General features: G+C 38.0%; 1 protein-coding gene across 3 annotated transcripts in view; it reads right to left on the reverse strand.

The window, feature by feature from the left end:
* Positions 1-19,592, reverse strand: part of ascc3 (activating signal cointegrator 1 complex subunit 3) — a 541,129-nt gene that overhangs the window by 370,224 nt on the left and 151,313 nt on the right. For all 3 annotated transcript variants that reach the window (XM_043687007.1, XM_043687008.1, XM_043687009.1), the window contains 2 exons: positions 18,594-18,770; positions 9,852-9,923 (listed from right to left, as the gene is read on the reverse strand). In XM_043687007.1, coding sequence (XP_043542942.1) covers positions 9,852-9,923; positions 18,594-18,770 — 249 coding nt within the window. The remainder of the gene's footprint in view (positions 1-9,851; positions 9,924-18,593; positions 18,771-19,592) is intronic.

A 19,592-nucleotide genomic window follows, 5' to 3' on the forward strand; every position in this document is an offset into this window, starting at 1 on the left:
TATCCAAATGGGTAGTTCTCCCTGTATTCCATGAGATCTAACCTTGCTAATCAGTCTCCCATGGGGAACCTTGTCAAACTCCTTACTGAAGTCCATATAGATCACATCTACTGCTCTTCCCTCATCAATCTTCTTTGTTACTTCTTCAAAAAACTCAATCAAGTTTGTGACACATGAGTTCCCACACACAAGCCATGTTGACGATCCCTAATCAGTCCTTGCCTATCCAAATACATGTACATCCTGTCCCTCAGGATTCCCTCCAACTACTTGCCCACCACCGAGGTCAGGCTCACCGGTCTATAGTTCCCTGGTTTGTCTTTACCGCCCTTCTTAAACAGTGGCATACGTCTGCCAACCTCCAATCTTCCAGCACCTCACCTGTGACTATCGATGATACAAATATATAAAGCAAGAGGCCCAGCAATCACTTCTTTAGCTTCCCACAGCGTTCTCAGGTACATCTGATCAGGTCCTGGGGATTTATCCACCTTTAACCATTTCAAGACATCCAGCACTTCCTCCTCTATAATCTGGACATTTTCCAAGATGTCACCATCTATTTCTCTACAGTCTATATCTTCCATATCCTTTTCCACAGTAAATACTGATGCAAAATATTCATTTAATATCTCCCCCATTTTCTGTGGCTCCACACAAAGGCGGCCTTGCTGATCTTTGAGGGGCCCTATTCTCTCCCTAGTGACCCTTTTGTCTTTAATGTATTTGTAAAGACCCTTTGGATTCTCCTTAATTCTATTTGCCAAAGCTATCTCATATCCCAGTTTTGGCCTCCTGATTTCCCTCTTAAGTATACTCCTACTTTCTTTATACTCTTCTAAGGATTCACTCGATCTATCTTGTCTATTCCTGACATATGCTTCCTTCTTTTTCTTAACCAAACCCTCAATTTCTTTAGTCATCCAGCATTCCCTATGCCTACCAGCCTTCCCTTTCACGCTTACAGGAATATACTTTCTCTGGATTCTTGTTATCTCATTTCTGAAGGCTTCCCATTTTTCAGCCTTTACCTGCGAACATCTGCCTCCAATCACCTTTCGAAAGTTCTTGCCTAATCCCACCAAAATTGGCCTTTCTCCAATTTAGAACTTCAACTTTTAGATCTGGTCTATCCTTTTCCATCACTATTTTAAAACGAATAGAATTATGGTCGCAGGCCCCAAAGTGCTCCCCCACTGACACCTCAGTCATCTGCCCTGCCTTATTTTAAAGAACGGAGTGTTCCAACCGAATCTGAAGAAAAGCAAAATTTCTAATTTTCAAAACTGAGCCTCTCAGATTTTGAAAATAAATGATCTGATTTTGCTGGGGCCTATTTCATTAAGTAGTCTTGCACATTCATATTTATATTCTGTTTTTGTTCACAATGTTGGTAAATGCACAAGTTGATAATGATGCAGTTAGGGCAATGGATTATCTTGGAACTTGATGAACAACAATCTTTAACCAACTAGATTTAATATTGAAAAATAAATGAAATGTTGAGATGGAGAATGCAGTGTACAAAAAGAAAACTAAAATTGGGAAAGAAAGATTAAATGAGAGAGAGAGAGAGAGAGAGAGAGAGAGAGAGAGAAAGAGAGAGAGAAAGAGAAACAACAAGACACTAAAAAGAAAAATAATAAGAAATGCAAGTTTTACAATTTGACATCATTAAAATATCCCAAAACAATCTGTAGCATTTTTAACTCCTTGAGGAACAGAGGCCAATGGACAGCGATTAGCAGTTAGTGCATTTTTCAAGTGAAAATTACTAGACTTAATCATTTGTTAAAAATTTAAACAGCAATTAAATGAAAATGTAGCAACTACATGAAAGTCAAAATGCAATTCAACACTTTTGTGAAGTTAATACTGGTCACATACAAGTCAGACAGCAACTTGCCTTGATTTACAATTTATACCTCTTCCTCACAATATGTTGCTCGATATTTTGCTTATGAATAATCGCATGCTTCATTTAGATGTTGTTGTTTTTCAATGTAGGATTTGAATTTTATCCTTTTTTTATCTCTACCTCACTACCTTTCTTGAATCCTCCACTGCCTGCCTGATATGTAACACTAGATGAGCTAAAATGTCCACGATAGATATTATCAAGATTGAAGTCATAGGCATTAGCCTGCCTCACAAGCTCCATTCTTTAACAACAAACTCAATTTCTCTTCCTGTCAACTATCTAATGCTGAACCTGACTGCAGAGTCTTGGTATTCTATTCAACTTGCAAAAAAGAACTTGCAACTGTATATCTGGAGTAAAACCACTCACATCCACTGAAACAATAGCACCTTATTCTGCCTTGCCTGGGCTATGTTTGACTACTCGATGCTTTCCTGGCTAATATCCCAAATTATAAACTCACCTCAACTCTAAATATTTAGAACTTTGCAATCAATGTCCTAAATTGCACCAAAGTTCCTTCATCCATCAAACCCTGTGCTCATTGTCCAACATTAATGTGCAGTCAAGTATTCCTCAACTTGTAAATTATCTTCTATTTCTTTTAATTTCTTCCATAATCTCACTGGTTCCCATTTCGCTAGTCTGTTTGAGCCTCACACTGTTCATGAAAACTGCACTTCTGTAATCCTGATCTCGTCATCCACTGTTAGCTGCTCCATCATTAACGGCCATGCCTTCAACTGCCCAGGTCTCAGATCAGCAATTCCCGACCAACAATTCATAAACTTGTTTCTTGCCATTTCACTCACCTTGCAACAGTATAATTTTCCAAGTATAAAAATGTGAAGTCTGTTTTTCTTTGCAAACAATATCGGGAAAAATTGAGAGAGAATCAGATCAATTGCTTGTCAATTAAAAAAGATATGTAATAATACAATTCAGATAATTAAAAAGATTGCATTCTGGTCAATTCTTGAAAAGGAGACAATTTATAAATTTTACAGACCAAATAAATTTATTTTTAAATTTTAGATTATCCATTACTTCTGCGAAGTCATTCATTTGAGGAATTGATTTGAACATCAATAACAAAATTGGAAAGAGGAAAGCAATGGTAAATGAATTATATGCATTTACAGAAATAAACAAAAGTGCAGCCAGCAACTCAAAGTTACTTTCTCGAAGGATAATGCATAATTAATATTTGGTTTTACCTTGGAAAATTTCTGCTGTAGATTGAATGGTCAATTCGTTTTAGAAAACAAAGATCTCATTGGGACAACAAAAATACACGTTAAGTTAGAGTCATAGAGATGTACAGCATAGAAACAGACCCTTCGGTCCAACTTGTCCAAAAAGTTGCCCCTTAGGTCTCTTTTATATCTTTCCCCTCTCACCCTAAACCTATGCCCTCTAGTTCTGGACTCCCTGACCCCAGGGAAAAGACTTTGCCTATTTATCCTATCCATGCCCCTCATAATTTTGTAAACCTCTATATAGTCACCCCTCAACCTCCGACGCTCCAGGGAAAACAGCCACAGCCTGTTCAGTATCTCCCTGTAGCAGATCCTCCAACACTGGCAACATTCTTGTAAATCTTTTCAGAACCCTTTCAAGTTTCACAACATCTTTCCAATAGGAAGGAGACCAGAATTGCACGTGACATTCCAACAGTGGCCTAACCGTTGTACAGCCGCAACATGACCTCCCAACTTCTGTACTCAATACTCTGACCAGTAGAGGAAAGCATACCAAACGCCTTCTTCGCTATCCTATCTACCTGCGATTCCACTTTCAAGGAGCTATGAACCTGCACTCCAAGGTCTCTTTGCTCAGCAACACTCCCTAGGACCTTACTATAAAGTGTATAAGTCCTGCTAAGATTTGCTTTCCCAAAGTGCAGCACCTTGCATTTATCTGAATTAAACTCCATCTGCCACTTCTCAGCCCTTTGGCCCAACTGGCCCAGATCCTGTTGTAATCTGAGGTAACCCTCTTCGCTGTCCACTACATCTCCAATTTTGGTGTCATCTGCAAACTTACCTCTTATGCTCGCATACAAATCATTTATGTAAATGACAAAAAGTAGAGGACCCAGTACCGATCCTTGTGGCACTCCACTGGTCACAGGACTCCAGTCTGAAAAACAACCCTCCATCACCACCTTTTGTCTTCTACCTTTGAGCCAGTTCTATATCCAAATGGCTAGTTCTCCCTGTATTCCATGAGATCTAACCTTGCTAATCAGTCTCCCATGGGGAACCTTGTCGAACATCTTACTGAAGTTCTCAACTAAACCTACACAAAATGCGCAAAATCAGCTTTAAAATGTTATTATCAGAACTGTTTTCACATTACAATAGCCGCCAAATACAAGTGATTAAAATACACCTTCCATAACATCAAAACCAGTCAGCATTCTTTACATTACACCATGGAGCTATTCTCAGCATTTCAGCACCTCAATTTTGGCAACTGTTTGAAGCAGAGTGCCACAAGAGAACTTTAAAATTAAGGCTTTGTAGGTCATATTCATATATTTTTGTCTCAGATATTCTACATCGACACTCAGAAAGCAACTCAAGAGGATGGGATAATGCACAGATGAAGGAGTTGTACATGCAACTGTTAATTCAAACTGAAGGCTGAAACATGCTGTCTCATTAGTTAGAGCAGATGGATCAGAATAAATGACTGAATAGCCAAGTTTTAATTTCCCAAAAGCCAAACAGAGCTGAAAACTTTTCACAGTATGACTTGAAAAATCAACAAAAAAAAGAGACTGAGACAAGCTCCATCTGTCATCCCAAATGCTTACAACTAGTCTGTCACCTACCATTCTGCATTTTCAAAGGAAACACATTGAAGCTATTTTACCAATAAAATAGCAACCTCCCACAAAGCAAACAGAAACATGATCCATTTCAACACTGATGCCTGAAGAAAATACTTCAAAGCACCAGGAGTCCAAAATATTGTGCATTTATCACCGTAACTGCGAAAAAAGCAACTTTGTTTACTTCATGCTATAACAGGGACAAAATAGCAAATAACAAGATGACAACTAATTAAAATACTCAAAAAACAAGTGTTTCTACTCAATAAGATAGACGATCTGGAATGCATTGCTAACAAAGGATGGTGAAAGCAGTTCCAGTTTCAAAAAGGTTTTGCATCTCTATTTCAAAGAGGGATTTTTGAGAAAAGAGAAAGTTTGTGACATTCATGGGTGGTTTGGTCTGACAGTGGGCACAAGTACATTGGGTAGAATGGCCTCCTTCTATGTTCTACAATTTGATTTTTTCAGATACAGCAACAAAGTACCATGAGTTCTATTAATACAGATATGAATAATAGGCACACAGAGGGAAATTCCTTATTCCCATATTGGCTGAATATTGCTCTCAGATTGAAAATTCCTGCATATTCTGAATCACAGTGTTTCTTGAATTCCTAAACAGGATAAAATATAAAGATTCTGTGGAAAAACAGAGTTAATGTTTTCAGTTCAATAAGACCCTTTTTCCCTCTTCATACTGAGCTCAAAACATTAACTATTTTTTTCTCCATAGATGCTGCCAGATTTTCTGAGTTTCTCAACATTTTCTGTTTTTATTTCAAAACTCAATATTTTGCTTTTATAAACAATAAAGATTGCTCACCAATAGCATCTCCCTCGCTCCACTGTAACTGAACAGGAATTTTGTATTGGTTTTCACTACAGATGATGGAACTAACAACTTAAAGTGATTAAGCAAGAAACAGAAGGGATGGAGGAATTCAGGAAAATTACAACCATCAGAAAAGTAATATTGAGTACATTTTTGGAAATGCAGGCAGGCTTATGCCCAGAAAAGAAGACACCAAACAGGAAACTAGAGGCATATTAACTTAACATCTATCATATGGAAAATGTCAGAAGCTATTCACAATGAAGTTATAGCAGAGCACTGAGATATGTTCAAGCTAATCAGGCATGGTTTTTTGAAAGGGATCATGATAGATGTTAAGTTAATATGCCTCTAGTTTCCTGTTTGGTATCTTCTTTTTTGAATAAAGGTGCTGTATTCATTATCTTCCAATTCAAATTAAAACCAATGCATCAACTACTTTTCTTGCCACTTCTTTTAAGACTCTAGGATGACGTTCATCAGGATCTGGGCATAAGCCTGCCTGCATTTCCAAAAATGTACTCAATATTACTTTTCTGGTGATTGTAATTTTCCTGAATTCCTCCATCCCTTCTGTTTCTTGATTAATTTGTTGGAGTTCTCTGAGGAAGTAATATGCTATAAATAGAGTGGAACCAGTGGATGTACTGTACTTAGGTTTCAGAAAGGATCTGACAAAGTGTCACATCATAGGTTATTGTGGAAGGTAAAAGCTCATGGTGTAGGGAGTAGCACATTGGAGACCGAAAATTGATCAGCTAACAAAAAACAAAGGGTGGGCACAAGTTGTTTACAGGTTGACAAAATGGAATGTGTGGTGCACCAAAATGGACTGATGCTGGGATCTCAACTGTTTACAATTTATATAAATGTCTTGGATGAAAGGATGGAAGGTCTAGTTGCCAGATTTGCTGATGAGACAAAGTTAGACAGGGAAATAAATTGTGGAAATGATATAAGGAACCTACAAAAACGTTATATTGTTTAAGTGACCGGGAAATGATCTGGCAAATGGAATATAGTGTGGGGAAATAAAACAAAAGACTAGAAAAACCATTTATTTTAGCTGGAAGATCAGAAAACAATAGAGATCACTGAGCTCAAAGATGCTGAACAATCTGTATGTCCTGGTGCATGAATCAGACAAGGTCAGTTTGCAGGTACATTTGAAAAGGTAATAGAAACTTTAATCTATTGTGAGGGGAATTGAAAACCAAAGGAATTAAGTTATGCTTCATTTCCACAGAGCACTAATGAGACAATGTCTGAAGTGCCGTATACAGTCTTGATCATGTGATTTAAGGAAAATGTAAATGCATTGGAAGCAGGTTAGAGAACGTTTACCAAATAAATGGGTGGATAGTCTTATGAGGAAAGGCTGGATAGGAAAGGCTGGATAGGTAAGGCAGGTTTCTGCTGGAGCCAAGAAGCAATTTGATTGAAACAGAAGACTGATGCAGTCTGCATGCACATGAAAAAGAGCTGGACAACATCCAGGTTTGGCTAAAAAGTGATAATATTCACACCAAACACAAGACAGCAACAATTCCTATGACCATGGATGCAGGTGTACTCCCTTGCTCTAGTCTCATTACGCCACTGGTCGCAACATAAAAGGACTCTCTCTATTTACCAAGATGATTGATTGAATATCTTATCTGCATGAAGTTTTAAACATGAACATCTAATCAACCAAGTTTCTTAATAAATACAATTATAGATCAGTTGTTCTGATCTTCTGGCATGTGTGTTGTCCTCAAAGTGTTCATAACACTATCTCCAACAAGTGAGAATCTAACCATTTCCCCATGATGTTCAGTTGGAAGCTTAAATGGGTGACATCTTAAATTTAAAGAGAAAGCTAATCACAGATTCACCAAAAGGAGGCAACAACCCCTCCTCATACAAATAAACGCAAAGTTCTGTGGAGGAAGTCTGAAACAAACACAAAAAGTCTGTAGTCTACAAAAAGCATCTGTAGAGAGAGATATAGACAGAGCCCGAAATGTCGAGTTTCCTGCTCCTCGGATGCTGCATGACTGGGTGTAGGACCATTCGGCGCGACCCATTTCGGCGCGAGCAATTTGGCGCAGCTCTTATTTATTCCTTTTCAGGCTTACTTACAAGCATTAATGAAAGCAATAAAAAGAAAAATAATGTTTATCCTCTTCAGTAAAAATGTTAAAAAGAAAATAAAAATGAAAGAAATAAGGCAAATACAAAATTGTTGATGGCATTTTAAAGGGTCTTATTTTATTTTAATAATTTGTATATTACTATGTTTTATTTTAATATATTTTAATAATAGTAGTTTAATAACTACTATTGAAATAGTTCTGTGCCAAAATGGGTCTGTGACGAAATGGGTTGCGCCAAACCGGGTGCGCTGAATCGCTCGCACCAAAGTGGCTGCGGCGAATGGTCCCATTCCATGCCTGACCTGCTGTGCTTTTCCAGCACCACTCTAATCTTGAATCTAATCTCCAGCATCTGCAGTACCCACTTTTGCCTAGTTCATTTCAGAGAGCACTTGAATTGCTGTGGAACTGGAGTCACAAGTCGGTCAGAACAGATAAACAGCACAGATTTCATTCTCCAAAGGTAATTAGGGGCTCAGATGGCTTTCATGACAATTCACATTGCTTCTGTTTTCTTAATCAAAATCTATTTTCACCATTTGCCATGGATGGGGTTGGAACCATGGCACCAGGCATTTGCCTGGTGCCCTGGATTACTAGTCCACTAACATTACCACTATGCCAATAGCTCCCTTTAAAGTGCAAAGCAAAACTTCATAAGAGGAAGCAACTTTATAGAAATAAACAAAATAAAACTTCAATATTAATTTTTAAACCATTTTTAACAAATGAATGACACAGTTAAAGTTGTACTTCAGCAAATAAAAACAATGAATTGTGACCAATATGATGGTCTAATTTGATTTCAGTCACACACAGTTAGGAGTTAGTGAGAACTTCTATTTCGGAAACATTCCTTCTAGTTTTTTTTTATTAGCACTGATTATTTCTGGTCATTACTTCCAATCTCCAACTACATTACACTTCAAACTAGAAAAGTTCTAAGTAGACTTCAGTAAAATAATATCAGCACTTAAGGCCTCTGTGATTTATCCTTCATTTTAAGTTTGGATTTATGAATTGTGAATAAGTGATACATGGGTTTTTCCGTGTCTGAAGAATTAGTGATGTACTTGGAGGAATTTCTCCAGCCATGTGATCGGTTTTAAAATGGCTCAAAGGTGTAGCTTTCAAAACTAATGAATTATTTTTATTGACATTGGAAGCGTTTACAAATGAACAAGGCATCAAGGTTTCTGCTATAAAATTCTGGAACTTTAAGCTTAAGCAAAACACACAACACAGAAAAGTGTTTATTGTAATTTTCAGTTTTGGAGCAGTTCTGCAGAAGTTCTTGGATGAAGATGAATGGATAAAGTAGTGCTTTTGAGAAGGGGAGAAGATAGTAAAACTAGAACATCTTAGAGTAAAGTGTTTAGGGATAGTCCTTCACCAGAATTATTTGAAAAAAATCCCAAAGAAATTATTTGAGTTGAAAATGTTTAAATTCATATTTGAATGGTCCAGAAAAAACTGATCACATTTTCCAGACTGGGAGTTGAGGTCACAGTTACCTTAAGGCTACTGTGGTTTTGGAAAGTGATTTTTCTGACATAAGAACTGTGCAAAGAGTGCCTCTGATCACTACAAAGAAAGATTAGTGTGATTATTGGCATTTTATTTTCAATATATTTTTCAAAATTTTTTCAAGCATCTTATGTGTAAATAACTTGGTCTTTATTTTTGCAGAACAAACATTAGTTTTATTGTTAAAACTAAGTCTACAACATTACATACTTATACATCTGTGGGAGATCATCTCATTAGATCCAAAAGAAAACTGTATATGATCTATAAAGCCAGACTTGATTCTGGGATTGGATTTATCCAGTGAAAAAAATCAGCTAGGAATATAACAGGAATAAAATTTCTTCAACTAGAGAACAGTCAAATCTCCAGTCCCAACATTTGACCTGCCATAAGGAGATAAAGACAACTCTTTATGGAAATATGCTACTGCAGGACCATCTATTTTAACATGTTTTACCAAGATATTTGATCATTTTCATTCATATTGCTGATTTCTGCTAAATCCTGTAACCATAATGACAATATGGTTCTGGTCCTCTAGTCATTTTAAGCATGTAAACTCATGAGAATTTACAAAATTAACCTTACCTGGTGTCCTTCTTTCAGTTGCATCAAAACCTTCTCGTAACATACTTCCTCCATATCATGCAATTGCTGCATCTATGAAAAAAAAATATTATGGTTGAATAAAAGTGAAACGGTTTTTTAAAAAAGCAAATAATTTATTTCCAAATCTGCTTCAAAGTGAGCAACAAGTTTAGAAAATGAACACGTCTCCTCACTTTGGCCAGCCTATAATCCATCAGCCAGAAGAGCAGATAAGGTCTGATTTCTAGTCACTTTTGCTTTTACAACATTAGCAACAAAAACACATCTCAGTACACACTAATCTAACATTTTCCATTCCCAAGATGCTGCTGAATAACACTTGACAACTATAAACTCTAATTGTCAAATTTAAGCAACAGATGTAGCAAATTTATTGACTGGCTCATTTTTATATTGCAAGAAGATAAAGTAAAGAATTAGCTGATTAAATTAACTCTTAACCAGGGAAAGGGGTGTACATTATGCCATAATCATCCCCTGAACATCATCTCTGTAAATTATTAGCCTGTTACACTCACCTCCAAAATCCAAAGAACTCATAACCCTATTAACATTAAGATTGCGTGTCATCTCTGTTGATTTCATCCCCCAGAAATCATCATCCCTACCTATGTCTATCTATTAGACCAATACTCCTATCAGCCATCTCTTCCCTTAGCTTGCTGTTTTCTTTGCCTTCTCTCTGGATCTCTTAATTCTCTCTCCAACATGGTCACTCCATGAGACCCAAACTTTACCTTAGCAACTGAACAGAAAAGCAACTTTCTTTGCTGGCCAAGTCTTTCAGCAAGTGCCATCTGCTGCATGGTTCCTACTCTTCCTTCCATTAGTCTTTCAGTACAGCAAATAATGTAACTCTATTTCTCAATGATACTATTCTTTTACACTACTGCTCCTCTCCAATCGTTAAGTAATTTCCAACATGTCTGAAAGTATCACTCCTCTCCAATATTGTACTTGACTTGCTTGCATCTCTATATTTTGATCTCTCCACACAGATCCTTGTGGCAGCACTGAAACAGCCAAACAGGTCACAAATTATGTCCTTTGGGAGAGTGATGTAGTGCATTCATTCACACCATACTTTATCTGCCATGTATTTGCCCACTCACTCAGCCTGTCCAAATCGTGCTGAGCTGGAAGATTGGAACTCATGACCTGTCCTACCTGCCAATCTCCCTTCCCACCTATCCGCTCCACCCTCCTCTCTGACCTATCATCTCCTTCCCCACCCCCAGTCACCTATTGTACTCTTTGCTACCTTCCCCCAGCCCCCCCAACCCCATTTATCTCTCCACCCTGGAGGCTTCCTGCCTCTATCCCAGATGAAGGGCTTTTGCCCGAATCGTCTATTTTCCTGCTCCTCGGATACTGCCTGACCTGCTTTTCCAGCACTACTCTAATCTAAACTCTGGTTTCCAGCATCTGCAGTCCTCACTTTTGCCCTGTTCCAATATCAGCCAGGGAAGAAATGCATTTGTTCCCATTGGTTCAGAAACTAAATTCCTGTGTGATGTTGAAATTATGTTTTAGATCTGTTAAATCAAAGGTTCACAACGAATGGGTACTGGCCAGAGGGAAAATAAAACTGCAATCAGAGTTGAATTTACTTGTTAACAGTTGTTGTAATGCATTCAATTCTAATTGTCATTTCTGGTAATGGTTATTGAGGCTCAGTTGAAAAATGTTACATTACAGATTTCTTTCAGTGTCATGAAATGATTCCAAAATGGTATCGGTGAGATGGTTCATGGATGAGTGATGGCATCAGAGCATGTCAACTTCAATGTTGGTGGGTCCAGTTCAGGTGGAGGTGAGGTGCAGGACTCATGATGGTGGAATTGGCAGTGGCAGCACTACAGCATTGGTGGGTCCAGCGCAGGTGGTGTTGAGGAGCCTGACTCAAGACTTGTGACAGCAGCTGTGGAGGGGGTAATCTGGATATTTTCTTTTCCTTCCGTTTCTTTAATTTTGGCTCTTTTTAATTTTGCTGTTGTATTCTAAGATGGTGCCAGACAATGACAACTCTATGCACTTTTAACTGTACTCCTGTACTTGGGTACACTTGACAATGAAATCTAATTTAATCTAGTGCATTATTCCATTACTCAGATTTGAGAATTTTTAATGCAGTCAACACTCAGTTCCACTTATTACTATCTTACTGTAGCCAAGGTAACTCTAGAAACATTTTAACAATACTGCAGCATCAATATTATTTGGATCAATATTTTTGCAGCATCAATATTCTTCATTCTTTCCTCTTCTTTATCTATATACTACTTCTTAGTAATTTCATTCACAGGCATTGGGTCAGTTTTCACATGTGCACTGACAAGAACAGCTCTATCTCTCCACTGCCTTGCTCAACCTGTCAACTACCTGTGTAACTAAACAGCTTACTAAATATCTACACTAAGGACGAGGTAAAATATGATCTAGTTGAAACTAAAGAATGAAGCCATTGACTTTGATCAAGTCTCCTATTCTTGTCACTGGTTCATATATACAGTTTCTAGTCATACCATACAATCCCAGCATCCTGTTCAAACCTGAGTCAAGCTGCTAGCATAAATACACTCCGTCTCAAGTCCATAAATTCCACATCATTGCTTGCTTCAACCTCACCAATAAATTCCTCCTTCCTCTATCTCTGAGGCAGTCCCTAGGTATCAAGGATGACTTTGATTCCATTCCAGTCCGATGGACCTGAGATTGTTGATAATGTGCAATACACAAGCTTCAGATCAACCACACAAAAGACAGGTAATGTTTCAAGAATCAGAATGAGTTGTTGGGAAGTTCATGCACTTGCTTTCATGTGTCATTTAATTTCTGTTTTCGACCAAATCCGTTAATGTATTTGGCATCTTCCCAAATAAGCATTCACCATTTTGATTGGTCACAGGCCAGAGGATCCCAGGTTCAATTCCAGCCTCGGCCGAATGTCTATGTGGAGTTTACACATCCTCCCAGTGTCTGCGTGGGTTTCTTCCGGGTGCTCCAGTTTCCTCCCACAGTCCAAAGATGTGCAGGTTAGGTGAATTGGCCATGATAAATTGCCCGTAGTGCTAGGTGCATTAGTCAGGGGTCAATGTAGGGGAATGGGTCTGGGTGGGTTGCTCTTCGGAGGGTCGGTGTGGACTTATTGGGCTGAAGGGCCTGTTTCCACACTGTAGGGAATGTAATCTAAACCTCAGTTTCAGTTGCTATCCTGTCCTGTGTTCTGAGTAAAAGGATATCCAGTGACAAAATATCAATGGCAGACCCTATCCCGCAGAGTTGCTTTTTACTGATTAGTGCATTGACACTGGGCAGTTGGCTTAGAAGAGGATGCCACTGTTGGGCCACCTTTCTTTCCACCAGATTTGGCCAATCTTGGAAAAGTAAGCTGATATTACTTTCTCTCATGCTTTCAGGTCCCTGCTGCAGCTGCAGAGGTCTCAGAGGCTGACAGCAGCACAGGGATCAATGCTACCTGGCAAACCCTGACCTTAGGAGAAAATGAGGACTGCAGATGCTGGAGATCAGAGTCAAAAGGTGTGGTGTTGGCAAAGCACAGCCAGTCAGGCAGCATCCGAGGTGCAGGAGAGTCGACGTTTCGAGCATAAAATTATGCTCGAAACATCAACTCTCCTGCACCTCGGATGCTGCCTGACCAGCTGTGATTTTTCATCACTACACAAACCATGACCTTAATTGTGGGTTCAAGACCCTGGTCCTTAAATAGATCTTTGCTGTGTCAATTGAAGAAGGTAAGCTGGCAAACTGGGGGTGAAGAAGAATTTGGTGTCTGTGACTGGCTTTGTAGGGATGTACCACAGACTAGAGCATTGACCTGTGCAGCCAGACCCTGAATGAAATCCTCAAAAGTAATCCAATTTTTTTAAAAAAAAGATGTTACTAAGGTACAGAAAATAATCCACAGTAGGATGTCAGCACTGATCTCAATGACTTGGAGGCATTGTGCTTTGGAAAAAGTGTTTGAAAGAGAATTTGAGTGTTTAATTAACATCAGATTTTCTCATACACATCGGAAAAGCAGTCAACAATGACCAAAAGTTCAGTTTTTGAGTGATGTGCATACAGATGTGGTCATAATATTGGAGTTCCTGACTGAAGTTGGAGTAATTTTAGTTCTGGATTAAAAATAGTGTGGGTTCAACAGTTTCCCATATTGCTGAAGGAGTGGTGCCATACTGCAAAAGGGGGACAAGGAGGAGGAGCTTAGCAATGACAATCTTATTTGACCACAATTTTCATTTGTATAGCACCTGCAGTGGTTTAGCTGGGGAGGATCGTGGCATCATGCATTAGGTGGAAGTCTGTGACAAATTTCTGAGGGCAGTCAAATTTAAGGATTATTTTTGAGGATTTTGAGAGTCTGTCGATGCTCTAGTCCGTGGTACATCCTGACAGAATGACCTCCTATTCCAAGTGCCAGTAACTCACCACAAACTAGAAACTACATGCAGACACTTCCTTTGAGAACCACGCAGGGTGGGACTCCTCTCCGTATAGAGCTACTTGACAATTCTCTAGAAATCCTCTTCTCCCTAAACATATAGAACTGAATTATTTGGTCAAACACAAAGTATATTCATAGCCTCCATGTCAGCTTTATTCTCACTTGATATTCTTAACATTCAGATCAACCTGTTTTCAAAGGCATAGCTCTTAACTCTGTGATCTGCCTGTATTGCTCGCAAGCCAAAGCTTTTCACTGTGCTTCAGTACACGTGAGAATAAATTCAATTCAATTCACTTCAGCTCAACCCACAGAAATTATCTGCATAGTAACTACAAGACCTTCTTACTTCTGAAAGCCCCTCAGCTTTGTCAAATATTTAAACGTTTAGCTGTGCTCAAGACAATCTCTTAGTTACTTCAGAAGCCGCAAGCATTGTATATTATGTTATGTCTGTATGTGCCTACAAACAAAGTAGACAAACTCTAATTCACTTTAAATTTAAACCAACAAACTATATTTTAACCCTTAACATAACCTACAACAGAGGTAGTTACAACAGTCCCTGGTCATCAATGTAGAAGTGAGAGTCTTAGTAGCATTTGGTAAGTAAAATTACTGCTGTACAAACTGGAATAAATTTTAACTTAACCACCAGAGCAAAGCTGGCCACAGAACATAGCGTTCATTTTCCACCTACTCTTACAAATTCAATGGAGTCAAATGCATGGCACTGGAAAAGCACAGCAGGCCAGGCAGCATCTGAGGAGCAGCAGAGTTGATGTTTTGAGTATAAGCTCTTCATCAGGAATATATGAAGAGCTTATGCTTGAAAAGTTGACTCTCCTGCTCTTCATTTGCTGCCTGACCTGCTGTGCTTTTCCAGTGCCACCCATTTCACTCTGATCTGCGTCCTCACTTTCTCCATATTCAATGGAGAACAATGCTGGATGTGATGCTTTCCCAACCAATGGTATGGTTACCCCTGTAATTCAAATGCAGCATTCAATCTGCAAAGCTACCCTGGCAGTTATCAATTTCACATCAGAATCAGATCAGGGTTCAACCACAATTCATAACACGAAGCATATTAGCATTTTGTAATTCAGTACAATAGAGGAGAATTCCATAAAGCCATCCCTCTCCATCAGAAACAACACAGTTGTGCTAATATGCAAGTTGGATAAACCAGCATTTCAGAAGCATGTGAAGATGTCAAAGAGATTTCAGAATAGAGCTATCCTTCATTGCAGAGGTTATGCCCAATATTCGAAGAACTAAGTTTGCAAGCATAACCATTATACTTTCAGAAAGACAGTAATGAGCTTAAAAGAAAAAAAAACTTACAATGATAACTATCCAAAAAAATGATCATTTCAGCTAAACAGGATTCTGCCCTTAATTTCTCATCAGATATACAGCAAAAGCTGAAACACAGGTTCTTATTGAAGAGAACTGTTTGTTTTTGCATTCAAAAAATAAATTAATAGTGAACTCAGAGAATATGAACGGATGGCTGATTTAAAGTGAAGCAAAACAAGTGCGAGTTGGCAAAGAAAGCAGACTTTGTTTCATATCAAAAATTGATATTGATTATTTTCACATATTTCCCATAAGAATCAGCTATTTCATGATTCTGAATGAATATGTTTTAGAAAACGGAAGTAACAACATTTCTGTACACTAATTCCACCAAGGGTCTGTTTCTATGTTGTATGACTTATTGACACAAAGATGCTTTTTCCTGTGCTGGTGACAGGAACAGAAAATTTCTACTAATTTCTATCAAAATCTATGAATGACAACCATTTTCTTATTAATATTGGATTTATTCATAGTATGAATGTTTATTCATCTTGCAAAGAATTCAAAGATATGTGTTGGTAATATTTTGCAAACTTACATGTATGCAGGTTTGTTTATTTTCGCAAATGTTTTTGGTAGAAAGAACTGCAATTTTTTTTCCCGTGTAAAATATTTTATTAAACATCATTCAGATGGAAGTTGGTGAAACAAGTTGGTAAACTTTCAGCAAAGTCAAATAGACATCAAACTTCCAGAAATCAGGAATCTAGTCCAACTGCAAGAGTATAAATTTGGATAACACACAAATTTCAACATGTTATAAATATGTAGTTCATGTATTGTAGCTAGGACATAACCTGTAGTTTTAGAAATTTGAATTTGATATCAAAAAATGGGCAAAGTTTTACAGGATAACTTAAGCAAATGGTAGTGTTCCACAGCTAAAAGATTGAGGTAATAAGGAATTTCTCTAGCACTTCATTTTTATTTCAGACCTTGAGCATCTGCCATACTTCGCTTTTATTTACTATGTTGACAACTAGAAAGGTAGCATTAGAAATACCAGGTGGGCTTGCTCAGCTGGAGATATGGTGCCTATGCTATTTGCAGTAATGATGGTTCAGAGAGCTTCTTTCGGAAATTAAAGTTAAATTTGTTAAAAACATTCAATGATCTCTGAAAAGCTTTAAAACACAGTGACCATACCAGATCAAAGTTGAAAATCAGGGAAGGTTAACCTAAAATTCCAATTAAGGATAGCTCAGAGCAGGCTATGCCATGCCATTATGAAAGTGGATGTGATTTAAGAAGATGAGACAGTTCAGTTTATTTTTGTGCTTTTTGGGAAACATTAGTTGTAGTTTGGAGCTGGGAGAGTCCTGAAGCAGAAGTGGCTCCAGGCAGCAAGTTTTGTTTTCAGCACATTCCAGGCAGTTAAGGTTCAGGAAAAGTCTCAGGGAGTAGTGCCTTCATGCTGTTTTGAAAGGTAAGGGATAGAAGGAAGCCCTGGGTACATAGGTGTTTCACTGTAGTTGAGAGTAGGTTCAAGAAAGCTCATGAGCAGAATGAGCTTGAAACAGCTGAGAAAAATTTGAGCTTCAAGAAATGCAGCAGCAGCTGGGTAAGGTTTATTTGGTAAAAGCTGAAAATGTGCTTGTAATTAGAAACTTGGGAGCAATCTCAGGAGTTCTGAGGAATTCAGTTGAATTATCAAGATATGAACAGTAAGAGTTTAAGGCTGCTTCTAAAGTAATTTGGAATCTGTTGCAGAAAAGACAGGAGTTTTAATCAGATTTGGTGACCCACAATGTCACTTACATCTGAGCAGGATATGCCTTGATTGTATTATTTGAGGTGAAGGCTATGGGAAGTCTGACTACAACTTCACTTTGGACTACTTTGTTCCATGCTAATCCTGAATATGTGTAGTTTATTTATTTTTCTAAGTATATTGTAGCGTTTGGTTTGCTTACTCAAAATTGTGGAATCTGATTGATTAAGTATCTTGGATCTCAAACTTTGTCCGCTTTATTAGTCCCTAACCAGATAATGCTGTAAAGATGGACAGATATGGTGGGTGAAAAATTAGGAGATGTCAGAGGTGGCGTGCAATAGGGAGGTAACAGAATCTTTCTGCACTTACATCAATTGAGGCCCTTACATTACTAATTAAGAGCTCCTCAAAGACCTCTTTACCCTACTGTTGAAATTTATCAAAGGCAGATGGCTACTTGGCCATATGGAGAGAACTTTGGATTCAAGAAGAACCCTCCTCCAGTGCACCCTGTAACCCCGGTGAAAGAAATCCTCCTTACTCATCAGAACCTGTCAGGCCTCATGAGCCATTTACTCAAATTCATTCCTGAGTGTTCAGTATGAGGATGAACTGGAGCTGACTAGCTCAACTGGTGGCATTGCAGCGAATGATGCCAGCCCTCTGATTGATTTGCAGTTCTTGATGACGGGACCTTGGTCTGTAAAGTGATGGAAACCCTGACTGCTGACATAGTGCAGAGTGATACATCTGCCAACTTTCACAGAGGGGGATAGATCCATGGTCAGCCTGTAAAATTTGGATCATTAATTCACCAACTTTTCTTGCCATCCTGACAAAAGTGAAAACACTTACTTTGGAAGCCTTCTTAAAGCTCACATACTTACAAAGTTTTTATTTACAGTCTAATCACTCCATTTTTTTTGGATGGGCATTTATTTATTATTTGTATTTCTGAAATAGCCTCCAAGTTCTTTCTTCTTGCATTAAAGAAGTCATGTAAATGATAGTGTAGCTCTGATGCTCCTCAATTACCAGTTCCTTTCTTCTATGTAAGAATGCTTTTATTTGAAACCATTGAAGGATTGCTCATTGAATCCAAACGTGTGAAAAAGAACAGCATGAAATATCCTTTTCATGTTACTTTATTGTTAGATGGAACACTGATATTTACCTTATTTGATGCTTTAATTCCTATGAAGGTCTGTTTCAGAGGCACAGGTCGAAATCTTCCATCAAAGAAAAAAAGCCCAATATAGGGATTTACATGGAGGAATGTGGCTACATCAAGATAGTTGGGCAGGGTGGCTGACAAACCTAGAATTCTGATCATACTTTGTGTGGACTCCACCTGCAAAAAAGAAGAAAAAGGATTTTGTAACCATTTTAACTGATGCCAACTGTTGAGATAACAGCTATATTCATTTGTAGCAGACTTCATATGTTGTACATAGCTTTTTTCCCCCAGTAACGAGCAGCTCTGCATTCAAATGTGTTACCATTCAGTTTATGTAACTGTCTGCAAATTAATAATATATTACTTTATAATCAATATGTAAACCAAAGTATAATGGGAAATCACTTGGTTTGCTAGGTGCAAATTATTAAATGTGACCATGTATCGAGAACCATAGTTTTCTAAGTACTTTTATAAAAGGGCTCTATTTGACAGCCACAAAAAGTAAACAATCACAAATGACAATTGACAAATTTGAGAGATGAATCTTACAAAGTATGTAGTAACAATTAATGAGTAACGAGATCCAAGAATCCAGGCAACTCCCCAAGCTTTTCAGGGTTGAAGAACTCATACATCATTGCCCAAGTGATTGGAAGAATTGATTTACTCAGGGAAGTCTTATTTAGCATCATCCACAAAGCTTCTAATGGATTAATAATATCAAGTACAACAAATCAATTTGTGCTTCAATTAGCTATAAATTAGGACCAAAAGCATGTTCTGCATTTATTTTGAGGATACGGAAATATCTTTCATTTTTGTTACTCTGTGGAGGATCAAACTTCTCAACACAACTGAGACTGAAGCAAACCTTTATTGAAACAAATGAAAAACTGTAGCTGTGGACAAAATATGCAACCATTATTAAAAAAATACATATCTGAGAGACACACAGAGAACAAGAGACAAAGGGAGATGGAGAGGAAGAAAAAA

The sequence above is a fragment of the Chiloscyllium plagiosum genome, chromosome 3 (assembly GCF_004010195.1).
Source record: "Chiloscyllium plagiosum isolate BGI_BamShark_2017 chromosome 3, ASM401019v2, whole genome shotgun sequence".
Taxonomy (NCBI): Eukaryota; Metazoa; Chordata; class Chondrichthyes; order Orectolobiformes; family Hemiscylliidae; genus Chiloscyllium; species Chiloscyllium plagiosum.